Consider the following 21,351-nt stretch of genomic DNA (forward strand, 5'->3'; position numbering starts at 1 on the left):
AGAAAACAGTGTAGAATGATATATCTTGCATTATTACGCTCTTTCTCACGCAATCAAAGGCCGTAGAACGTCGAAAGCCTACAAAAACTTCTAAAAGCCCGTGGCATATCAACGAATCGAAATTCATAAACAAGTGAATCCGAGTTTGAGGAATCCATACTCAAGATCTTTTGCCTCCAATGCTCTATTGAAGTTGAGTGTTTCGATCATCTTCTCTAAAAGATTAAGTTGTCAAAAACCAATGCCATGTAATCATATGAACAAGAGAATGGAGGCAGACCTCTCTCAATGTCGTCTTTCTTTAGGCACTCTTAAGTAGAGCCACACATTTTAACAAGCCTGGCTCATAGTTGTAACCCTAATTTGAAGGAAATTTCAAACTTCTTATCCACGTCTGATTCTCCAATCTAAGGAAGCTAGGACCAAGTACCTAATTCCTGAAGAGACTCTTAGTCACTAATGTCCAAAATGTAGACAAATTGCTGGACCAATCATCCTAGGCTGACCCCGAATTACTAGATTAATATATGCTAAATCTATTCGTTTCACGAGATTTGGTCATAACTGCTCACCAACTGTCCCTTTTCTTCCTATTTGCATCTGGCTTTGCAACGTCTGAAAGATAAGGTGCAAATCAGTCGGTTGGCCTAACCGTATAGGAATTCTGTGTGATTCGCAAACCTTCGTTTTCTCCCTGCCGTGGCAGTAAACAGCCAAGAATGTGCAGCCACTAAGTTTTGTCCATCCCTCAAAAAATATAATAAGATTAGAATAAAATGAAATAAAATAAAGCATGGGATGTGGCAGGTTTCACCTTCCATAACCCAAAATTGGGGCCACGCAATGAATGCAAAGATATCGAATCCGCAACTAACTGTAGACTCTTGTCGGTCCACACCACCATACTATTCATGCCCTATGCCCCCTTGCTCACCATAGTAATAAAATATTAAGTGATAGATTAATCCAACGTGAGTTCAAATACACGCGCCGCTCATCCAATGTTGAATGTGTGAACCCTTTGCTACACCGGTGCCGGTGGTGGACCTAACGAGAATTTTTTTTATATGTTTATCTGAAAGTATAATAGGGTGTTCGGACATTATCGTCGGAGGAAGCGATGCACTAGAAAATTTAGAGCTCGAATTGGGATGACTTCGAACTTTTCGACGAGTTAGCTTAAGATGTATTTAGGTAAAGAGCATATGTGACGCGTTCGCGACTTAAAGAGGAAAAGAATAAAGAAAAAGAAACAAGGAAATGGAAATTCCTTGCTTGAAATAAAGTCAAAGTTAATTGAAGAAATTAAGGTATCCATAATAAGCAAAGTTTCCATTAAAATGTACGGAAGATTTGTAAAGGAAAAGTATTTTTTTTTCTTTTTTGTTTGCTTTTTCCTAGCGCAATATATACGTGGGAAGGTGCCGGGGGAAATTGGGGAATTTTTAGTGTATAAACACACTATTTGTTTTGCGAAAATTAATGATTAAGAAAATATTTTCTTAAAAATGATCGTTTGTATCGCTTATAAAAATTAATGAGCGAAAAATATTTTTATCGTTAACAAAAATGTTCAGACATAAATTGTTATCGATAATAAAAACATATTTCATTGATTAATTATTTCAAGTAATACCGGCAATCGTTTTTAGACAAAAAGCTACGAGCTCGCACTCAAATGAGAGAGAGAGAGAGAGAGAGAGAGAGAACAACGGGGGGAGACAAAGAGAGAGGGAACTGTCGACTGGGGAGGGAGATACGCTAGCAGGGACGGGGAGAGAGTCTAGCGTTTCGATGTGTACGGAGACAATTAGGTTGTCTTAATTTCGAGAGATGCAAATTGTAGTTTTGGAAAGACGGAGGAGAGCATGTATTTACATCTATATATATCTTAGGTTAAAAGCCACCAAAAATCCTAAATTATGTCCATTGTGATACAATTAACCTAAACTTTTGAGACACAAAAAATTTTAAATTTGTATCCGTGTAACACTTTTACCCTCCGTCAAACTTCTATCAATGAGAACCATTAAAAATCTGCCTACATGGTCATCATAAAAGCAAACAGTGTTGACATGGCGTCCACGTGGCTTAAGTAGAACAAAAACGATGTTATTTTGACTGAAAAATCATCTAACGAAACTTTGACGGATTGTAAATGTGTCACGCAGGTGCAAGTTTTTGGGATTTTTATGTCGCGGGAAAAATTTCAGGATAAATATGTCCCCGGTGGGCATATTTTAAAGGTTTTTTTTACGGCTTTTTTCATGAATCTAAAGAAAAGACACCTAATTGTCTCGCTTTTTGTTGTTTCCGTAAACCCGTTCTCTAATTACAAATCAAAGAAGACAAAAGGGTAAAAACCAATCAAAGAAAAAAAAGGGTAAAAAGAAAATAACCTTTTTATTCGCACGGGGAAATTTTGCATGGATGATGACCACTTTTTCAAAAGGAATGCAAATTGCAAAAACCAAAACCTACGTGCCCGTTTCAATTGGCATCATCCCTCGTCCCCGTAAGCCGCCACAAGAAAAAAGAGGAAGGTGAAAAAAAAAAATGACAGTCTTCCCTAACCGTTTCTGTTGAAATCCCAACGCCGTAATTCTCACGCCCCGCGCCCAACCCCCACCACTCCTCCACTCGCCTTCCCCTCGCGTGGCGTCCACACCCCCCCTGCCCTTTTCCGGGCAAGGCAAGGCAAAGGCAAGCCGGCAATAATTTACTACACTGAAAAACAAAAGAGAGTTGATGCTTGTTCTTCTATCCCCGCTACATTTTTAGATGACAAGCTGTCTAGGTCCTCTACCCTTTTCGAGTTACTTGCATTTGCATTATGTACTAATTTTGACCCGCGCCAATTTATTAGGGTTTGTAAGGGAAGGGACGAATATACGATTCGTCGCTCAGAAGCATTCATCTTCGTCGAAGGCGGTTTCATGGTCGGTCTCGGTTTCACGCTTTACTTGGAATCTGAAACTTAGAAGCTACCTGTCGGAACCGATTCTCTAGTTTTTGGAACTTGAATCCTGCTATGTCGATCGGTTCAAGGGTCTCACTCGGGAATCTATCAATTTCTTTATTTGTTTTCATTTTTTCTTTCTTTCTTTCTTTTTTGTTTTGTTTTTTTAGCTAAGCAAAATGAAAGTGAACGGAACAACGAAAATCTCCATTTGTCAATAGCAATAGTCCATAAAAGATGAACACGTAATATAAAATAAACAACAAAAAATTCAAAACACGTAACTGTGGTTCATCGATTCCCAATTCGGTTCTTACCCAAGAACCGAGAACCGAGAACCGAACTGCACAGCAACGGTTCCACTTTTTTGGGACCGGGAATCAAATTGGTTCCTATGGCTGGTTCGGTTCGGTTCACGATTCTATCCTGGATCCATGCTCACCCTTAGTAGATTATGACAATCGATTGTAGAGCGATACAACTTTCTGATGCAATATGGTGGAGTAAAACCATTTAGAAAATACAAGCTTTTTAGTTCTCTTTTTTTGTATAAAACCACCATGACAAAAGAGGTCAAGTTGGCATTATATCGTTTGCCCGTCATTTTCTGAATAATTTGTCCTCGCATAAAAATTGGTTAAGGTTTTTTCCGCACGAGCCATGTGATACACCATTGATTTAAGTAAAGATTAATACCACGAAAAACTCCCAAAGTAGTACACATATGATAAATTTATCCCAAACTAATTTTTTGACTATCAAAAATCTCAAACTGATACACTTGTGACAAATTAACCAATTGTTAAATTAGATTAATACCATGAAAAATTATAAATTAGTGCATCTGTGACAAACGGAGGGTAAAATCTTAAAGTAGTATACTTGTCAATTATCACGTGTCATCCAGCTGAGTAATTCGACAGTAAAATTTAACAGAAATTACAGACGTACCAATATGGGGTTTTCAAGGTATTAACCCCCAAAAAGTCGAGGGCGGTGTGGAATACCGCCACACTCGCGCGCGTGGGGGGTGTGGGCACGAAGGCATCGCCAAGCTCGTCTTTCCCGCCCCGCGGCCATTAAATGGAGCTTGCCCCCTCCCCTGCTCTGCAAACAACATTTTCTCCATATCAGTCACAGAGACTTAGAGAGAGAGAGAGAGAGAGAGAGAGAGAGAGGATGAGGATGGCGAAGGAACAGTGAAGGAGACGCTGTCGCTGTGACCGAATGAATGCGAACGCAAGAACGCAGCAGAGCTCGCAGCGACACAGAAGAGAGAGAAGAGGGAAGAGAGAAGAGAGAGGGAAGAGAGAGAGAGAGAGAGAGAGAACCGCCATTAATGCGCAGCAGAGCTCGGCCACCAAACTCTGCACTCGAAATTAGTTGGCGCTTAAAGTCTTCCCCCCTCCCCCACTCCCTCTTATAACTGCTCCCTCCTTCTCTCTATCTCTCTCTCTCTCTGTGCTCGTGCGCCTCATCTCCGCGTCCTTTGTTATGCAATCTCCGGGCGTCCGTTGCTCCCACCAGATCTCGCGAACCGCCTGAAGGGAAATGTGGAACTCCGAGGAGAACGTCTTCGCCCGCTCCGCCTCCTCCTCCCGGGACGGCGACGGCGGCGGCGACGAGGAGGCGCTCCGGTGGGCCGCCCTCGAGCGGCTCCCGACCTACGCCCGCGTCCGGCGCGGCATCTTCCGGGACCTCGGCGGCGGGTCCAAGGAGGTCGGCCTCCGGGAGCTCCAGGCGCGGGAGCAGAGGCTGCTCCTCGACCGCCTCGTCAGCGCCGTCGATCACGACCCCGAGCGGTTCTTCGAGCAGATGCGGCGCCGCTTCGAAGCGTAAAGATGCTAAAACACACTCCCTACTTAACGTTTAGTAGCATCGGTCTTCAGTATGATAGGTGAATCCCGTCGATACGGTGCAACGAGAAGAGCAAGTTTTTTAGTTCGAGCGTGAAAATTCCGCTTTCTATTCTTCTTTTTCGCTACCGGCGGGAAAATAGCGGCCCGAGAAGCGACGACCGTTTTTTTGGGTTCAGGAAACTCTGAATCGTAGACGCTACTGAATTAGTGACTTCTCTGTGTGGTTGAGCTTTTGGGGAGATTCTGTCGGAGTCATTGCCTTATCCCATAACTTGCAGAACGGTAGAAGTAGATGAAACATGCTTTGAGGTTTTCGTATATGGAAACACTGAATGATGAGATAGGAAACAGGGCATTTGCTGGGGAGCGTGAGTCATGAGAGACCCAAATGGGAGAAACCAGTTATTCGCAAGCGAAACAGAGTCTTCTATTAGCGTTTCCGCTTCAAAAGTAGCGGAAACGGAAGATTTACGAGGCTTTTCTTCTGCGTTTTGTGTGGATTTATATGCTTTCTCTGCTAACAGATGGATAGATGCATTGCTCTGTTTTCAAATGTTTTGGGACTTATAATCCTGAAGCATTATGCCAACGTGAGACTAGTCTGTGGACAGTCTTACGTTCGGTGAATGTAGCTAAATTTGGAGTTTCCAACTATAAATAGAAGATTTCTGTTGTTATGATTACATAGTTCCTGCACAAAAATCTGGTATATCTGTACTTTTTATTCAGGGGACATGCTCTTTGCGCTTGATTGCAGTCATGTTGTGTTCTACTATTTTAGTTATTCAATGTGCTAACTGTTTGCTTCTAATTTTGTCTATAGAGTAGATTTGGAATTTCCGAAGATTGAGGTTCGCTTTCAGGATTTGACGATCGAATCATTTGTCCACACCGGAAGCAGAGCTCTACCTACTCTCCCCAATTTCATGTGCAACATGACCGAGGTATATAGTGAACACAATTCAAAGGAAAACTCCTATGAAATAAATCCATGGACTGGTCAGTGTTGGGGCTTCAGATTTAAATGACTCGATTTGGCTGTCATTTAGGCTCTGTTAAGGCGGTTGCGGATTTACAGGGGCAAGAGAAGCAAGCTCACAATTTTACACAACATCAGTGGCATACTAAGGCCCTCCAGGTACATCTCGCGATTTCAATCAGGCGTCAAATTTTTAGTCTTTAAGATTGAAAAGGATGTCATCGGGTGTTGCTCTGCAGATTAACGCTTCTACTGGGTCCTCCAAGCTCCGGAAAAACGACATTACTCTTGGCACTTGCAGGCCGTCTCAAAAAAGATTTACAGGTATCTGTTAGATCTTCAGTTGGGAATCTTTGAGAAGCCTACAAGCTCTATTATGTACTGCCACCCGTTGGCTGCCTCTTTGTAAGTGTTGTTGTTAATTAAACTGGAGAATCACATAAGTGGGTAGACTGACTCTGCTTAAAGTCATTTAAAACGGCCAAAATACTTCAAGATGGATGTGCATTAATATCCCTCTCAATGTGTTCATATTAAAGTAGCTATCCCAATTGGAGCTTAGGGAAGGATATCAATTGAATGTTGTGGATTGCTCAGATCAATTACTGACTTTATCTTGACAAAATGATTCTCTCTTTAATGATCCGAAGGTGTCAGGAGAAATTACATATAATGGGCATGGCCTACACGAGTTTGTTCCTCAGAGAACATCTGCTTATGTAAGTCAACAAGACTGGCATGTGGCTGAGATGACTGTGAGAGAAACTCTTGAGTTTGCGGGTCGCTGTCAAGGTGTTGGCTTCAAATATGGTAAGCACTGAAATTGTTTTGTGACGTAGTGCATTTGTGTGCGACTGTACTCACTGCTCGGAAAACTGCAACTACTGTCGCAGATATGTTACTAGAGCTTTCACGAAGAGAGAAGATTGCCGGGATCAAACCTGATGAGGATCTTGATATATTCATGAAGGTAATCTTTTGGATGTGGTTTTACTTTCTCACCTGGGAAAGCTATTACTGTCATTGATGGTTGACCAACTAATAATTTGTTTCTCTAGTCACTTGCGCTTGGAGGACAAGAGACTAGCCTTGTGGTGGAGTACATCATGAAGGTATCCTCTGCATGTCCCTTTCCTTGCGGTTTTAGTAGTTCGGTTTTCTATCTAAAAAAAGGGAACAGAAAGAAAATATTCATCAGTATTTTTCTTTTTCTTTTTCCCTTTTTTCCGTGAGAAGTAATTCTTTTGTTGCATTGTTTTTACGTCTACACTGTTGTGTAACTTAACTTAAAACTCTTCATGGTAGATTTTTTTAATTGATGCAGGCTTGTGTCATTTTAAGCGTGTGCTGGTTCACAGCTATGGAAAATCAAATGAGGAAACATGAGTTTCGTAGAAACGTAGAAGGACAGATTCAATCCATGATTTCTGATCCTTTTTCCAAGCAAGTGTTACTAGGTTTTTTAAGCTTCTCGCCACAAGCTAAATATTGGAGGCTGATAATCTACATCTTGAAGCAGATTTTAGTTGAGTCCTAGTCTTACGCTTTCGGTCTTTTACTACATTGCTTAGTCACAAAAGCGATCTCTTGTCAAACTTTTAACAACTTCAAATCTAATCGATGTTAATGTTAATAGCTAGGTTCATCTTTCAGACGTTGTTCAAGTACGTTTATTTCTAAAGAGTGCAGATGGCAAACTTGTCTATTTCTAGCTTGGATCATATAAATTGACTGTGACATGAGAAGTGCGTCTTTATATTTAAGATGATAATTGCGCGGAGAGAAAAATGTAATGTATTTATTCACATTTGGCAACTTCACTAGACATACTGAAACTTTCACTTAATTTTAGCGATTGGAATTTCACCAATTCCTTTTTGCGATATTAGGCCCTCTAGAGTGGGGTGGCATGTTTGTGTTTCTTGAAATACGTAAGAACTATAGTGCTCCGGGACTAAGATTTATCTGACAAAGATTTTAGGGTTGGACATATGTGCTGATACTCTGGTCGGAGATGAAATGCTGAAGGGGATTTCTGGGGGCCAGAAGAAGCGGCTTACAACAGGTTTCACTGTTGTTTCCTGTCGTTGTCAAGTAAAGGTTATCTCAACTTTGGCTAATTTTGATGTTTATGATTTCCAGGTGAATTACTTGTTGGTCCCGCTAGGGTTCTGCTCATGGATGAAATATCCAATGGTCTTGACAGTTCAACCACTTATCAAATAATTAAGTATCTTCGGCATTCCACCGAAGCTCTTGATGGCACCACCATGATATCGCTGCTTCAACCTGCTCCAGAAACATACGAGTTATTTGATGATATCATTCTTTTATGTGAGGGCCAGATAGTGTATCAAGGACCCCGCAGCGATGTTCTTGACTTTTTCAAATCTATGGGGTTCAGTTGTCCTGAAAGGAAGAATGTGGCGGATTTCTTGCAAGAAGTAAGTAGCTGATCTCTCGACCTGATGTCTGCTTAGTTGTCTTCAATCGGTCATCAAGTTCTTGTGTGCAGGTGACCTCAAAGAAGGACCAAGAGCAGTATTGGTCTGAACCATTTTGCCCATACCGATATATACCTGTGGGAAAATTTGCAGAAGCTTTTCGACTGTATTCTGCTGGAAAAAGCTTGTCACAGGAACTGAATGTTCCTTTTGACAGACATTATAATCATCCAGCAGCCTTGGCAACCGCTCGCTATGGTGCTAGCAAGAAAGAACTTCTCAAAACCAGCTTTGACTGGCAGATGCTTCTGATGAAACGGAACTCGTTTATATATGTATTCAAATTTATCCAGGTACCATTCTTTAATTGTCGAGCATTCGGCTTCTAAGAGAACCCTGTTTCCATCTCACATTTACCATTGTAGCTGTGGGAGCTCCAAAGCGGCTCGTAGCTTGAAGCATGAACTAAATAAATCCTTGGAGAAAACACATTTGCATTCTTGTTTGCTGATTTATAAAAGGACGTATCAGGTCAAATTGCTAATTCATCGTTTTGTTTCTACTTTTTCAGCTTCTTTTAGTTGCACTTATCACCATGAGTGTCTTCTTCCGTTCGACAATTCATCACAACACCATCGATGATGGAGCTCTATATCTGGGAGCATTATACTTTTCTATGGTTATTGTTCTCTTTAATGGCTTTACGGAGGTTCCTATGTTGGTTGGAAAGCTTCCAGTCCTTTACAAGCACAGAGACTTGCACTTCTATCCTAGCTGGGTTTACACATTACCTTCTTGGGTTTTAAGTATTCCAACTTCACTCATGGAGTCTGGATTTTGGGTAGCAGTTACCTATTATGTAATCGGATATGATCCTGATATTACTAGGTATGCCATTCTATCGGAGAGATATTTTCAGTTTAGATACTTTCAGTTGCATCGTTGTCTAATCATGCCATCTTTGCAGATTTTTCCGACAATTCTTGTTATACTTCTTTCTGCACCAGATGTCTATCGGTCTTTTCCGTGTCATGGGATCCTTGGGTCGAAATATGATAGTTGCCAACACCTTTGGATCTTTCGCAATGCTGGTTGTGATGGCTCTTGGAGGCTACATCATTTCAAGAGGTCCGGCTGATATCCTGCAAAACTTACTATGCAAAAGTTTTTGCTTTCCCTTCACTCAGTTTACTTCTTTGCATTTTGTAGATCGCATACCAAGTTGGTGGATCTGGGGTTTCTGGATTTCTCCTTTGGCCTACGCTCAAAATGCAGCTTCTGTCAATGAATTTCTCGGGCATTCTTGGGAAAAGGTAAGATAAGAAAATTCATCCTGTGTACTTGCCTCGGAGCTCTTCTGAACAACGATCAGGGAAGACATATAAGCAATGTCATCCATTTGAGCTTCAAAAAAAAGGAGATGCTTAATCTAAGAGACCTGCCCTGGAGATACGGAGTAGATATGATGACTATGAGTGATTTAATCTATTCAACAAACACTAAGCACTTCTGAATCCTGTATGAGATGAAAGCAACTCTCTAATGTTCTATAAAGAACAATTTCCAATACTAAGAGGTGTTGGTCATGCTTCACATTTAATAGAACTTGATACAGCGATACCATATGAAACTTCCATAAAAACAGAAGTGTGTAGATATTTACTTACTCAAATTTCCTTAGGTGCCAGCAGTAGTCACTGTGTGTGACTTATCTTGAAATAGTATACACATTGTTTTAGAGATTATGCGTAGTTACCTATGCGACTTGCAGTTTTTTCTTCATGAATGTGCATGATCATTAACAGTGCAATGACTGGAGCACTAACGCTATCGGGTTGTTTGCATTCCACTACGCTGGATACTAATATAAATAAATACATATATCCCCAGTAGAAAGCAAAGTGAAATTACTTGCGATTTGTCCAGTGAGAGAGAGAGAGAGGATCTTATGTCAATGAAATCAATGGCTCATAAGGCTCATTTAGGTGCCCAAATCTTCTTTCCTTTGAGTCCTTTGTTTTGGGGGGTGGGGGACATTGGGTGGATGCATTCAATTTGCAATAAGCCATTGTTTTCGCTTTTTTACTTTCATGTAATCTCATATATCTTCAGTGTCGTGTTTATATATGTAGAGAGCTGGGAACTCTGATTTTTCAATAGGCGAAGCATTATTGAGAGCACGCAGTCTTTTTCCAAAGAGCTACTGGTATTGGATTGGACTTGGTGCTTTGCTTGGATACACAGTTTTGTTTAACATCCTTTTCACATTGTTCCTGACTTACCTTAACCGTAAGACATCTCTTCACTATTGCAAACTGGCTGGTGTAGCTGCTTCCTGTTCATTTTTTATTACACAGCAGTATCAATTTCTAACTCATAAACTTCTGCCACATGCAGCTTTAGGAAAGCAGCAAGCCGTTGTCTCCAAGGAAGAGCTTCAAGAAAGAGAGCAAAGAAGCAAAGGTGAAAGTGTTGCCGTTGAGCTAAGAGAGTACCTCCAGCATTCAGGATCACGAGTTGGTTTGTTGAGCTTACTCCATGACCTTTCCTCTTAACCGCTTATGGTTATAGAAGTGAATGCATTCTTCAACCCGACTATTTTGTGCAGGAAAGTATTTTAAGCGGAGAGGCATGGTTCTTCCTTTTCAACCCGTCTCAATGTCTTTCAGCAATGTCAATTACTTTGTAGACGTGCCTCTGGTTCGTTCAAGTATCATTCCCCAAATGCCAATTATCATGTTCTTTTAACTGATTGGTAATGTTTCAAATTGATTTTTATGCTTCAGGAATTAAAGCAACAGGGTATAATGGAAGATAAGTTGCAGTTACTTGTAAATGTCACTGGAGCGTTTAGGCCTGGTGTGCTGACAGCACTGGTCGGAGTTAGCGGTGCTGGTAAAACTACCCTCATGGATGTTTTAGCAGGGAGGAAGACCGGTGGTGTCATTGAAGGAATCATACATATATCGGGATACCCCAAAAGGCAAGAAACTTTTGCAAGAATTTCTGGTTATTGTGAGCAGAATGATATCCACTCCCCCTGCTTAACTGTTCTGGAATCGCTTCTGTTCTCTGCTTGGCTCCGATTACCCGCAGATGTTCACTTGGAGACACAGAGGGTAATTGCTTTTCCGGATATTATGAATTTGACGTGCTGGAAAACTGACTTTCTAAAGAGATGAGTTTTGCAGGCTTTTGTTGAAGAGGTTATGGAGCTTGTGGAGCTGACACAGTTGGCAGGGGCATTGGTTGGTCTACCTGGAGTTGATGGTCTGTCCACGGAGCAAAGGAAAAGATTAACAATAGCTGTTGAACTGGTGGCTAACCCTTCTATAGTTTTTATGGACGAGCCCACTTCAGGGCTTGATGCAAGGGCTGCAGCCATTGTGATGAGGACTGTCAGGAACATTGTGAATACTGGCCGAACAATAGTTTGCACCATCCATCAGCCAAGTATAGACATTTTTGAATCATTTGATGAGGTCATCTTCCTGCTGACTTGAGTTTATGCCTGAGATGATCTGTGGCAGTTCTTTTATTTTTTTTCGGTTGCCATCTACTTGCATTGATGGAATTATTGCTGTTAGATAACTGAGTTTATTAGGTTAACTAGGAAATTTCCCCCTTAATTCTATTTGCATAGTAGATTTTCTTCCTCTTGGAGTTATTCTCTTTTCAAACTATAAGTGCAGAGTATTAAAACATGCTATTTGTTACTCTGCTCTGAAATAGTCTTTCACTTTTCATTGAAACAGTTCCATGCTTTTATCGTGGAGTAAAGAGTATACATTCATTGTGATTGCATGTCTAGACAGGTCATCTAACTTAAAGTAAAAAATAAAAAGGAAAATTTTAAGGTGGACTACTGTGAGTACATCCCCTTTATGTCTCTTGAACAGTCAAAATTTAACAATCCTCATAGCATAACCGACTTTGCGTCAGGTCTGAGCAGGATGTTTTCTGTTTCATGAGAGTATAAAGCATCTCTTACTTTTATCTACTAAAAACTAATATTACCCGTTGTCTGGTTGCAGCTTTTGTTTATGAAGCGTGGAGGAGAGCTGATATATGCCGGTCCTCTTGGCCCCAAATCTTGTGAGCTCATCAAGTATTTTGAGGTGGGGATTGTGCATATTTCTGCATCATAGATCTTATGATTTCTACTAGGTTGGTTTAGCTTGTTTCCTATTTGGGGGAAGTTTAGCTTGTTAGATAAGCCCTGCCTTGGCCATCTTACAGTTGCCAGTGTATTCTGCAGGCAGTTGAAGGAGTGCCAAAGATTAGAGCTGGATATAACCCTGCTGCTTGGATGCTTGAGGTTACTTCGTCAGCTGAAGAAAATCGTCTGGACGTGGACTTTGCAGAACTTTACCGGCGATCATATCTATTTCAGTTAGTATCTTTTGCTCTTATGCTTTCTGTTTACACATGTTTTCAACCTTTTTAATTGGTGATTTGCTTTTTTCATCCAGACGCAACAAAGAACTGGTTGAAACTCTAAGCAAGCCTACCAATAGTTTCAAGGAGCTGAAGTTCCCAACCAAGTATAACCAATCCTACCTTGAGCAGTTTATAGCTTGTCTTTGGAAGCAGAATCTTTCATATTGGCGAAACCCTCAATACACTGCAGTTCGCTTCTTCTATACTGTGGTAATCTCTTTGATGCTTGGGACCATATGTTGGAGATTTGGTGCAAAAAGGTACTTGGTTGATGGTGTTACCTCGTCCATAATTACAGTTACTTATTTCTAATTGTTGCCTTTGTTTTGGCTACTTTTTTTAGCCTGGTTATCAAGCTTACTAGTAGAAACAGGTAGTCTTTCATCAGATTCTAGGAGATCGAATCAACAAGAGCCAGTTTCTAATAAAAAGATAGCAAAAAAAAGGAATCAATAGAGCTAGGCACAATCTATTATATATGTTGGCCTCACGATTGATTACCTTGATATCTCATGAGGCCATGAAACAATGTGGAAGATTTGTGTTTTGCATGTGCAAGAAGGATTTTGTCTAGCAAGCTTCTCTCTACTTTGAGCCTCCATAAAAATGATGATAACGAAGCACATCTGCAGATTTGCCAAAGAGTGCTGTAGCTGATTGGTAACATACAACCCTTCTCACCACTTCCTTGAGTGGCTTAAAGCACTTCTAAAGTAAAGATACTCTTAAAATTGCAAGAATTTGTGATGCTTACTTTTAGGAAGAAGCATTTCTGCCATATCAATTTTGAATACTACGTGTAATATCAACAAAAATCCCATTCCTTCTTTCCTGTATACTTTTAATTTCCTAGTAATGGAGAGAAACCAAGCACTATAGGCCTATGACCTATTACTACAATGCTGGATGGCTTAAACATGGAGTGATCCTGGCAACCATGAACCACACTTTACATCTGTGCTTCTGCAAGATCAGAATTTAGCAACACTTAACACTAATCACTGAGCTATTTGACATGACCTAACACTAATCTGTTTCCTGACAAGGGGTCCAGTTGGATGGAGGGAGTGGACTTCCCTCTGTTGGGCTTGTACATTGGAGAAATTGTTATCCAGTTCTGCTTATTGTCTGTACAAATACCAGAGGCCTATTGCTTTGTCCTTTTCAGTATTGAACACAACAAAAGAAGAATGATGTTTTAGCGTTCATTTAACTTTTTTATGTAATTCTTTGTGACATTTTCTGTTGAATTGTAGTTATGGTAGAAAAAAAAAAAAGTGCAAATATCCTCTTTTTATTCCCGAGACACTTTGGAAGCTTCCATCCAGGCACCTGGATATATTTGCATCCCTCAGTAGGTTGGTGAAAATTAACTGGTTTTCTTCCGACACAGAGAGACGCAGCAGGACTTATTTAATGCCATGGGATCCATGTACGCAGCAGTCCTGTTTATTGGGATTACCAACGCCACTGCTGTTCAACCTGTTGTTTCTATTGAAAGATTTGTTTCATACAGAGAAAGAGCTGCAGGGATGTACTCAGCTTTGTCATTTGCATTCGCTCAGGTGCATCTTCTAACAATAGGCCTCTGGTTGAGCTTTGACTTGCAGGAATACTTTGTACGTTATCTAAGCTCGAAAATTTAATATCTGCAGGTCGTCATAGAATTCCCCTATGTTTTTGCTCAGTCGCTTATCTACTGCACCGTCTTTTATTCCATGGCCACTTTCCAGTGGACGTTTTTGAAGTTCCTCTGGTACTTGTTCTTTATGTATTTTACCATGATGTACTTCACTTTCTACGGGATGATGACGACAGCTGTGACACCTAATCACAACGTGGCTGCAATTATTGCTGCTCCCTTTTACATGCTTTGGAACCTTTTCAGTGGCTTCATGATACCCCACAAGGTAAATAATGGGCTGTCACAAAGAATTTCTTGACATGCTATCGCAAATCTACCCGTTATTTATCACCATTCTGTTTTCCTGCTGCTCTCCCTGAAGTTGCTCTAGTCAGTGTTGTCTAAAGTCACTCGTTGGCCACTATTCCAAGTCTTTCTTGATTACTCTGTTGTGTTTTAACTATCCAGAGGATAAAACTCACTATATCTATTCTCTTTCATCCTCATATAAAACGGAGGAAAACCATAATCCAATACAAGCATCACTCTTTTTTATTCATTAGTCTTTATGCTAGCGATAACCAGTTTACATTATACTGCAGAGAATTCCCATCTGGTGGAGATGGTATTATTGGGCAAACCCAGTAGCCTGGAGTCTGTATGGCCTCTTAGTTTCACAATACGGCGATGATGATGAACTTTTGAAGCTAGCGGACGGTTATACTCGGGTACCAATAAGGCAATTCCTCAACGATGTTTTCGGGTACAGACATGATTTCGTGGGTGTTGCCGGGATCATGGTGGTTGGTTTCTGCGTATTGTTCGCCTTCATCTTTGCATACGCAATAAAATCCTTCAACTTCCAAAAGAGGTGAGAGAACAATAAAACTTCGCCGTCGGCAGCCGCTCATGGGTCTACGGAGTTGTTGCATCCAGGAACATAGCAATTCCGCGTCAGAAATTGTAATGTATAGGAACATGATACTTGAGCATTCATAATTAGCTCATTTGATACGATAATGCAGATTGAAGATAGTCCAACATCTAAACATACAGTTTTATGCGATAAAATTACAGCTAAATTCACTCTGTAACACAAATTTTGTCAGTACTGCAGGCAATGGCATAAGTGTTTGCTAGTCTGAATGCTGCAATTACTCTTGTCCTCGTTTTTGCATGAACATTTTCCCTATCAATTTCTGTTCGTCTTGGTTCATTTAGCGAGTAATTGTCGGTACAAAGAACAGAGTACTTCGGAATAAAGCGATTGTTCTGGAGCAAGTGTCTGAAGATGTCGAGACAATTGTCCCGTTAACGTTGGAAATACAGACGCGTAATTCGACTTATTCATGCAATTGCAAGTCAAATCCGTGACTTCTCTTTATTGGTAGGTAATTTCTGGAGTCTACTTACGTAGCCAAACGTTTGAGAAGAGTATTTCATGTTACATTGTCATCGTTCCTTGAAATTTCTCTTATGGACAAACCGGTATCCATGTCAGATCTAAGTTCTCAGCCTTTTCTTCTTAGGAAAAAGGACACCGATAAGAGATAGGTTCCAATAAAGATCCGCGCACCAGCCCTTTTTACTTGATCGCTGAGTACGCGAGCAGAGTTGAGTCGACCCCGGCACTGTATCGATTTAACTCGATCACTCGTCCTTTCGATGAAGTCGTCACCATGTTTATCCACTCGCAAGCCCTCGAGGATCGTTCTCTCCACCACCTTCTCTCTAGTTCCGATACTACTCCATGAAAAACACAGCCGAGTCTCACTTCACGGGAACAATCGCGACACTGTAATGAATGACCGGCCAACAACTATCAAGTAGAATTGCTTAGGTAACAAGCACATGACCACTTGACCAGGATAAAGTACCAGAGTGCCGTGTTCTCGTCGGGCCACATGAGATTAGCAAAGTCCCGAATCGCCGGAGATCTGAGGACTCCGGAGATGTTCATGGCTTGAGAAAGCCGGGGAATGAAGCTGCTTCTCGAGAAAGCCGGCACTTGGCCTTTTGGGGTCGACACGACGTTACATGGTCTCTTTTGGGGAGACCGAACACTTGTTCCATGGCTTCAAAGCGGCTTGTCTGAAGCTCCGTCGCGAACTGATGACCGAACATCGCCTCGAAACATCTGTATCCTTCGACTGCGGTCATCACATTGTGCCGGACTGAGTCCCGGGAGCAGTGGCAGAGCCAGAATATCTGGGCAGCGGGTGCAACGGATGACAAAACGATAGTTTGTTGAAGGTGTGAAGAAGTAAAAATAATGCTTGAGATAAATACCATTTGGGTGCTTAAACAACAACTCATTTATTGAAAGACTCAAAGATCATCGCATAACTTTGTAAATCGATTTTTTTACAAGTTAATCTATCGAACATATATCTTTCACCAAGAAGTATGTGTCATGGGCCAGTAGTTCCCTGGCCGTGGAATTAGCCTGTGCGACGCCTAGCAAGTCAAGAAGACCCCAAGGCCAGCCTTCCTTCTATAGTTGTTCCTAAAAAATAGTATGGCGAATAACATTCTCGTATCGGATTGTATCATGCCTGGCTAAGCTCGGGCATCCAGTCTCTCGAGCGAGACATGGAGAACACTTTAGACACAACAAGTGGTTTCGGTTTGCCATGGCCTCATCAGGAGAGCGGTATCAGCTCATGACCAGTTTGTGCACAGGAGGCCAATCCCGCCTTTAAAGCTCCTAAGGGTATATTCATTCGAACTTAAAACTCTTAACACAAACCGCCCTGACACCACTCCCACGAACTAGTTGTATTCATCACTTCTGCATCACTCACTCTTTACGACGCCACCAAGCTCCACTCACAAGGGTGCACGATTACAACTCCATCGTCCCTTCGTTCCATTTAGTTGGCCCACCTATTTTTCAATATGTTATTACAAAAATGATAATTTCAATGTTGGCTCCGTAAATATTGAGGGGACAGTACCAAAAAAATCCTACATTTATTGCATTGGTGCCAATTCAGTCATAAACATTTCAATTGGGCCAGTTTAGTCATAAACCTTTTGCATTTGTACCAATTGAGTCCATCCGGCTAATTTTATTTCGGCGATATGATCGTATAATTAGACTTTCTATTTCGATAATACGATAATATACGAAAACTATCTATAAATTCTACTAAGTTTTTCGATCAAACAAGAAAAAATAAGCGTCGTTGAATCATTACTTTAGCAGGTGGTAGATTGATTGGAATAATTTTTTTTTGTTTTCGTTGCTTTCATCTAGTTTGTAAAAGATAGTTTATCCTAGTTGATGCGAGGAAATGAGGAAAAATGACATCGCAAGTGCCCGCAAATATCATCACTTTCGTACAACGCTTACTTGAGTGTCACAACTTTTTTTTAACCTTTCTTCTGATTACTTAAGTGTCATATAACTTTTCGATTGATCATACGGTACCATAACTTATTAAAAACGTTTACTACAATTGCTATGTCACGTTGGATTTTTCGCGCCTGAGTAAACGTTTTTTAAAAATTACGGCACTTGAGTCAACGTTTATTTTTAGAAATCATGGCACTTAAATGGTCCAAAAAACAATTATAGCACTACCCTTTTTAATTATATAGATGATATCATGACGTACACAATCTCGAAAGATATTGATCAGAAATTGACGGTACAATATAGAAATCTTTCATCTCGAACCTCCCATGCATACAATGAAAGCAGGAAAAGAAATCAAACCAAGAACTAGTTTTCTCCCTCACAAAAGAGAACGAGCTCTAAGAGTCGACTCAAGCTCCCAACCTTCTTCGGTCTCGAGTATGCGATGATGTCGCACGAGATCGATTTCTTCAAAGGGCTTGAAAAGCAAGGGGTGCTGTTCGTCGACCAGCTCCCCGGGGCACCGGATCACGCCTTTGATCGTCGAGAAAAGGCCTAGGGAATGCCTTGCTCGAGTCCCGGTCATCACCACCCGGTGTACCGGACTGTACAATCTCCCATTGGACCATCCCTATACGTAGCAGAGTCATAACTTCTCAACCTGATGTAACATTTGTGGGAAAACAACCAGTTTTCGCAGCAAGCGGATCGAATGGAAACTACTCACAATGCAGAAACTAAAGAAGAGGAGAGAGAGAGAGAGAAATGAAGTGTTATCTACTCACATGGATTGCATCTCCCAGTATGACTATGAAGGAGGAAGCTGAAGTAGTTGCCCTAATCCACTGGCCATCCTTGGCCTTGACCTCCAGGCCGTTTACCGCTCCCTCCTGACGAAGAATGGTCATGAAGTTCGAGTCGCAATGATTGATTCCGCCGACTTCCTCAGTCCCTTCTTCCTCGAGCGCGTCGTACTTCATTATCCGGAGGAAATAGCTCGTCTTCTCGATGACATCGTCGCGATATTTTTCTACCGGCAATTGCAAGCCCTCCAGGATCATTCTCTTCACCATCTTCTCTAGTTCTGATTCCTTCGATGAATAGGACTGCACAATCTCGCTGTGTCGATCAAGCCGAAGCGAATTAGTGATGAACTAGGTCGACATATTTCTGAATTTCGGTCCTATGCTAGTGAAATGGTATTTTAATTTGTTAGTGCCCATTTTTTAGGTGAAAGAACCCTTGATTTGAAAAATATACTTATACAAATACTAAGTAAAAGTAGTTGTGAGTGTCCTTGCATTTTCAAATGAAGTCGAAGTTGACCAACTTGAAAGATCAAAACTATACTTGAGCTTCTCTCGAGGGCATCAAAGGGCGTGTAGGAAAAAGTGGCAAGAAGAGTAAGAACAAAATCATGAAGTCGAAAAGTACCAGAACTTCGCATTCCCGTCAGGCCACATGAGATCCGTGAAGTCCCGAATCGCCGGAGAGTCAAGGACTCCACCGATCCCCATGGCCTGATACCCTGGAGCAAAATGGAGGTTCGCGACGTAGCCGTCGTACGGTCTCTTGGCATCTGCGAAACCTCTCTTAGTCTCTTCCGGCAGCTCAAACAGCTGTGTCACGGCTCGAAAGAGGCTCAAGTGAAGCTCCCAGTCGAAGAGCTGATCGCACACCGCCTCGAAGCATCCGTACTCTTCGAGCGCGGCCACGACGTCACCACGGACCAAGTCCCAAGAGACGCTTCCCGGGCTCAAATCGGAGGCGGAGAAATCTACTTTCGGAAGCTGATGCTCAGTAGGATTATCAGAAGCCATTTCGGTAGATGTCGGTTTTTTTCCTTCCGAAATGGCTATGCTCAGTTGCTTGGCCCTTTTCAACGAGCTTCAGAAGTGGCGATGCTTCCGTGCACATATAAGAGCGATATACCTGCGAACACAATTACATAGACACATATGATTATATAAATTCTTTAGCAGCGTCATCAATGACGCATGCTGCTCCTTGATTAAACCATTACTGAATCACTTTCGAATTTTTGTTCTTTTCTCTTTGGGCCAAGACAGTATTAGCTCTGATGGAATGATGATTTCTTTGCACAAATTCTTCACTGATTAGCGTTTTCTACATCCGCCATGTAAGTCCCGAGTACCCACAGTTCTTCTCCTTGGTTAAAAGAAACGTTCTCGGCTATCGCGGAGCTAGTCTTGCACCGGAATTTCTCGCGTCCCGCGAATTTCGGTGCATGCTCAACGAGAAGTTCTTACACCCGACTCGGTCTATGTTAGATTAAAATTCATCGTATCCGCCGATCACGCGGCCCCAGTTATAGAGCCGGCACGTTCGATGGCGATGATCATGTCGGTATGCATAAATCGAGCCAATCCTAGTACGTGTACGAATGAGGGAATGGCTCATTAAAGACAAACGGGGAATCAAAGTAGACGAGTCTGAGCTAGCAAGAAGAGATGCTTGAAGAATCTGTGGGGGGGGTGGCGGGGGGCCTGAATCAGGAGAAAATATTAGGTGAGTTGGGCATGCACCCACTTTTGTGGGGCAAAACTTCAGTAACGACAGAATAATCGTCAATTTTCTTCTGACCCTTTTCCTTTTGAATTAATTTCGTACTCGAGATTCCACACGACTTATATAATAGCGTCAATTAACTTCTAGAATCGCCCATTCTAGTAATGACACGGCCGGCAACGTTCGATAAGTTAAGTTACAATGAGAGATCTGCCATAATTGGGAAAAATGGCTTCCTAATGTGTGATTAGTTGTTGTCAAGAGAGATGGCGTAATATATGTCAAACCCCATTAAGAACATACACAAAAAGTCAAATGTTGTCGGGCTCATTTCCTAAGAATCAATTGGTTAAGAGCAATCAACAGTTTGTCATCTCAAAGATAAAAATCGAATCGAACCTCTATATGCCCATTTTGTTTCGTCCAAATGGTTGTATAGCGTATTCTCCTTAAATTGGATATTGGCGCTTCGTTTGTTTTGCGAAAAATGAATGATTTGAAAAATATTTTATCATCCATGAAAATGTCTACACATAAATTGTAGTAGATAATGAAAACATTTTCCATTGACTAATTATTTCAAGTGATACAAGCAATTACTTTTAAGAAAATATTTTTTAAAATCATTCATTTTTCGCAAAACAAACGGAGCCTAAAGCAACATACGGTTTCCAGTCTAGTTCATTAAAGTTATATATGCCTTATTTTTCTTGATCCAACTATTACTGAATCGCATTTTAAAGTTGTTTTTTTGTGTATTCAATGAATTGGTCAACCGGGTATACCCTTACTTTGGATATCATTAAGTTAAATGGTCTGACAATTCGTTTCGGCCTGTAATTATTAAGTTCATTGTTTCGCCTCAGCTGGGCTTAGTATTAATCATCATAATTTTGATTTAATAGGCTAAATTATTGAGTCATAGTGAAAACATATAAATTCATGTCAATACACGGTCAAGCGTTTTGTGTTAGATTGGATTCGGATTTTCTATCTGTAATTCGTATTACTCGTCGTACCGTATTCATACCATGTGAAAGAATCCTATCCAACAGTGTGACAGCCTAAGTTAAAAGACATCGTCCGCTAACTTGGGTTTAACTCTGGAGGAGTCAGATTGATAGTGCGAACATAACGAGATTATGTATTTGTCGCA

The 21,351-nt window shown here is 41.2% G+C and overlaps 2 protein-coding genes across 4 annotated transcripts; one reads left to right on the plus strand and one right to left on the minus strand.

Annotated features, from left to right (window-relative positions):
• Positions 1–4,099: 4,099 nt before the first annotated feature.
• Positions 4,100–15,459, plus strand: LOC115689452 (ABC transporter G family member 32). 3 transcript variants are annotated; one of them, XM_030615487.2, is made up of 24 exons: positions 4,105–4,794; positions 5,642–5,762; positions 5,868–5,956; positions 6,037–6,121; positions 6,448–6,607; positions 6,691–6,767; positions 6,856–6,909; positions 7,772–7,862; positions 7,940–8,241; positions 8,313–8,594; positions 8,813–9,129; positions 9,209–9,369; positions 9,451–9,554; positions 10,374–10,530; positions 10,639–10,761; positions 10,850–10,941; positions 11,028–11,360; positions 11,433–11,723; positions 12,276–12,359; positions 12,500–12,633; positions 12,714–12,941; positions 14,075–14,246; positions 14,337–14,591; positions 14,908–15,459. In XM_030615487.2, the coding sequence occupies exons 1-24, from the start codon at positions 4,511–4,513 to the stop codon at positions 15,178–15,180; spliced, it is 4,269 nt and encodes a 1,422-aa protein (XP_030471347.1). In that variant the 5' UTR covers positions 4,105–4,510; the 3' UTR covers positions 15,181–15,459. The 3 variants fall into 3 exon arrangements, with proteins under 3 accessions (XP_056162198.1, XP_030471347.1, XP_056162197.1); XM_056306223.1 differs by lacking the exon at positions 14,908–15,459 and having other exon boundaries at positions 4,100–4,794; positions 14,010–14,246; positions 14,337–14,481; XM_056306222.1 differs by lacking the exons at positions 4,105–4,794; positions 5,642–5,762 and adding an exon at positions 5,795–5,817 and having other exon boundaries at positions 5,897–5,956.
• A 2,455-nt stretch (positions 15,460–17,914) lies between these two features.
• LOC115689442 (probable 2-oxoglutarate-dependent dioxygenase AOP1) lies at positions 17,915–19,578 on the minus strand. Its single transcript, XM_030615474.2, has 3 exons — positions 19,101–19,578; positions 18,452–18,785; positions 17,915–18,297 (listed from the first exon to the last, which is right to left on the minus strand). Exons 1-3 carry the CDS (start codon positions 19,484–19,486, stop codon positions 18,046–18,048), a joined length of 972 nt encoding a protein of 323 aa, XP_030471334.2. The 5' UTR covers positions 19,487–19,578; the 3' UTR covers positions 17,915–18,045.
• Positions 19,579–21,351: the final 1,773 nt, after the last annotated feature.

The sequence above is a fragment of the Syzygium oleosum genome, unplaced genomic scaffold, assembly GCF_021117445.2.
Source record: "Syzygium oleosum isolate NSW1041296 unplaced genomic scaffold, Sole_v2.1 Sole_v2.42, whole genome shotgun sequence".
Taxonomy (NCBI): Eukaryota; Viridiplantae; Streptophyta; class Magnoliopsida; order Myrtales; family Myrtaceae; genus Syzygium; species Syzygium oleosum.

Excerpts from the sequence above, each read along its gene's own strand:
- LOC115689452 (XM_030615487.2), top strand. The coding sequence starts at position 4,511 with ATGTGGAACTCCGAGGAGAACGTCTTCGCCCGCTCCGCCTCCTCCTCC. Across the intron at positions 8,242-8,312 it reads TGGCGGATTTCTTGCAAGAA|GTGACCTCAAAGAAGGACCA; the intron begins GTAAGTAGCTGA and ends TCTTGTGTGCAG. Across the intron at positions 11,724-12,275 it reads TTTTTGAATCATTTGATGAG|CTTTTGTTTATGAAGCGTGG; the intron begins GTCATCTTCCTG and ends GTCTGGTTGCAG.
- LOC115689442 (XM_030615474.2), bottom strand. The coding sequence starts at position 19,486 with ATGGCTTCTGATAATCCTACTGAGCATCAGCTTCCGAAAGTAGATTTC. Across the intron at positions 18,786-19,100 it reads GACGGGAATGCGAAGTTCTG|CGAGATTGTGCAGTCCTATT; the intron begins GTACTTTTCGAC and ends TGATCGACACAG. Across the intron at positions 18,298-18,451 it reads TACTGGGAGATGCAATCCAT|GGATGGTCCAATGGGAGATT; the intron begins GTGAGTAGATAA and ends TGCTACGTATAG.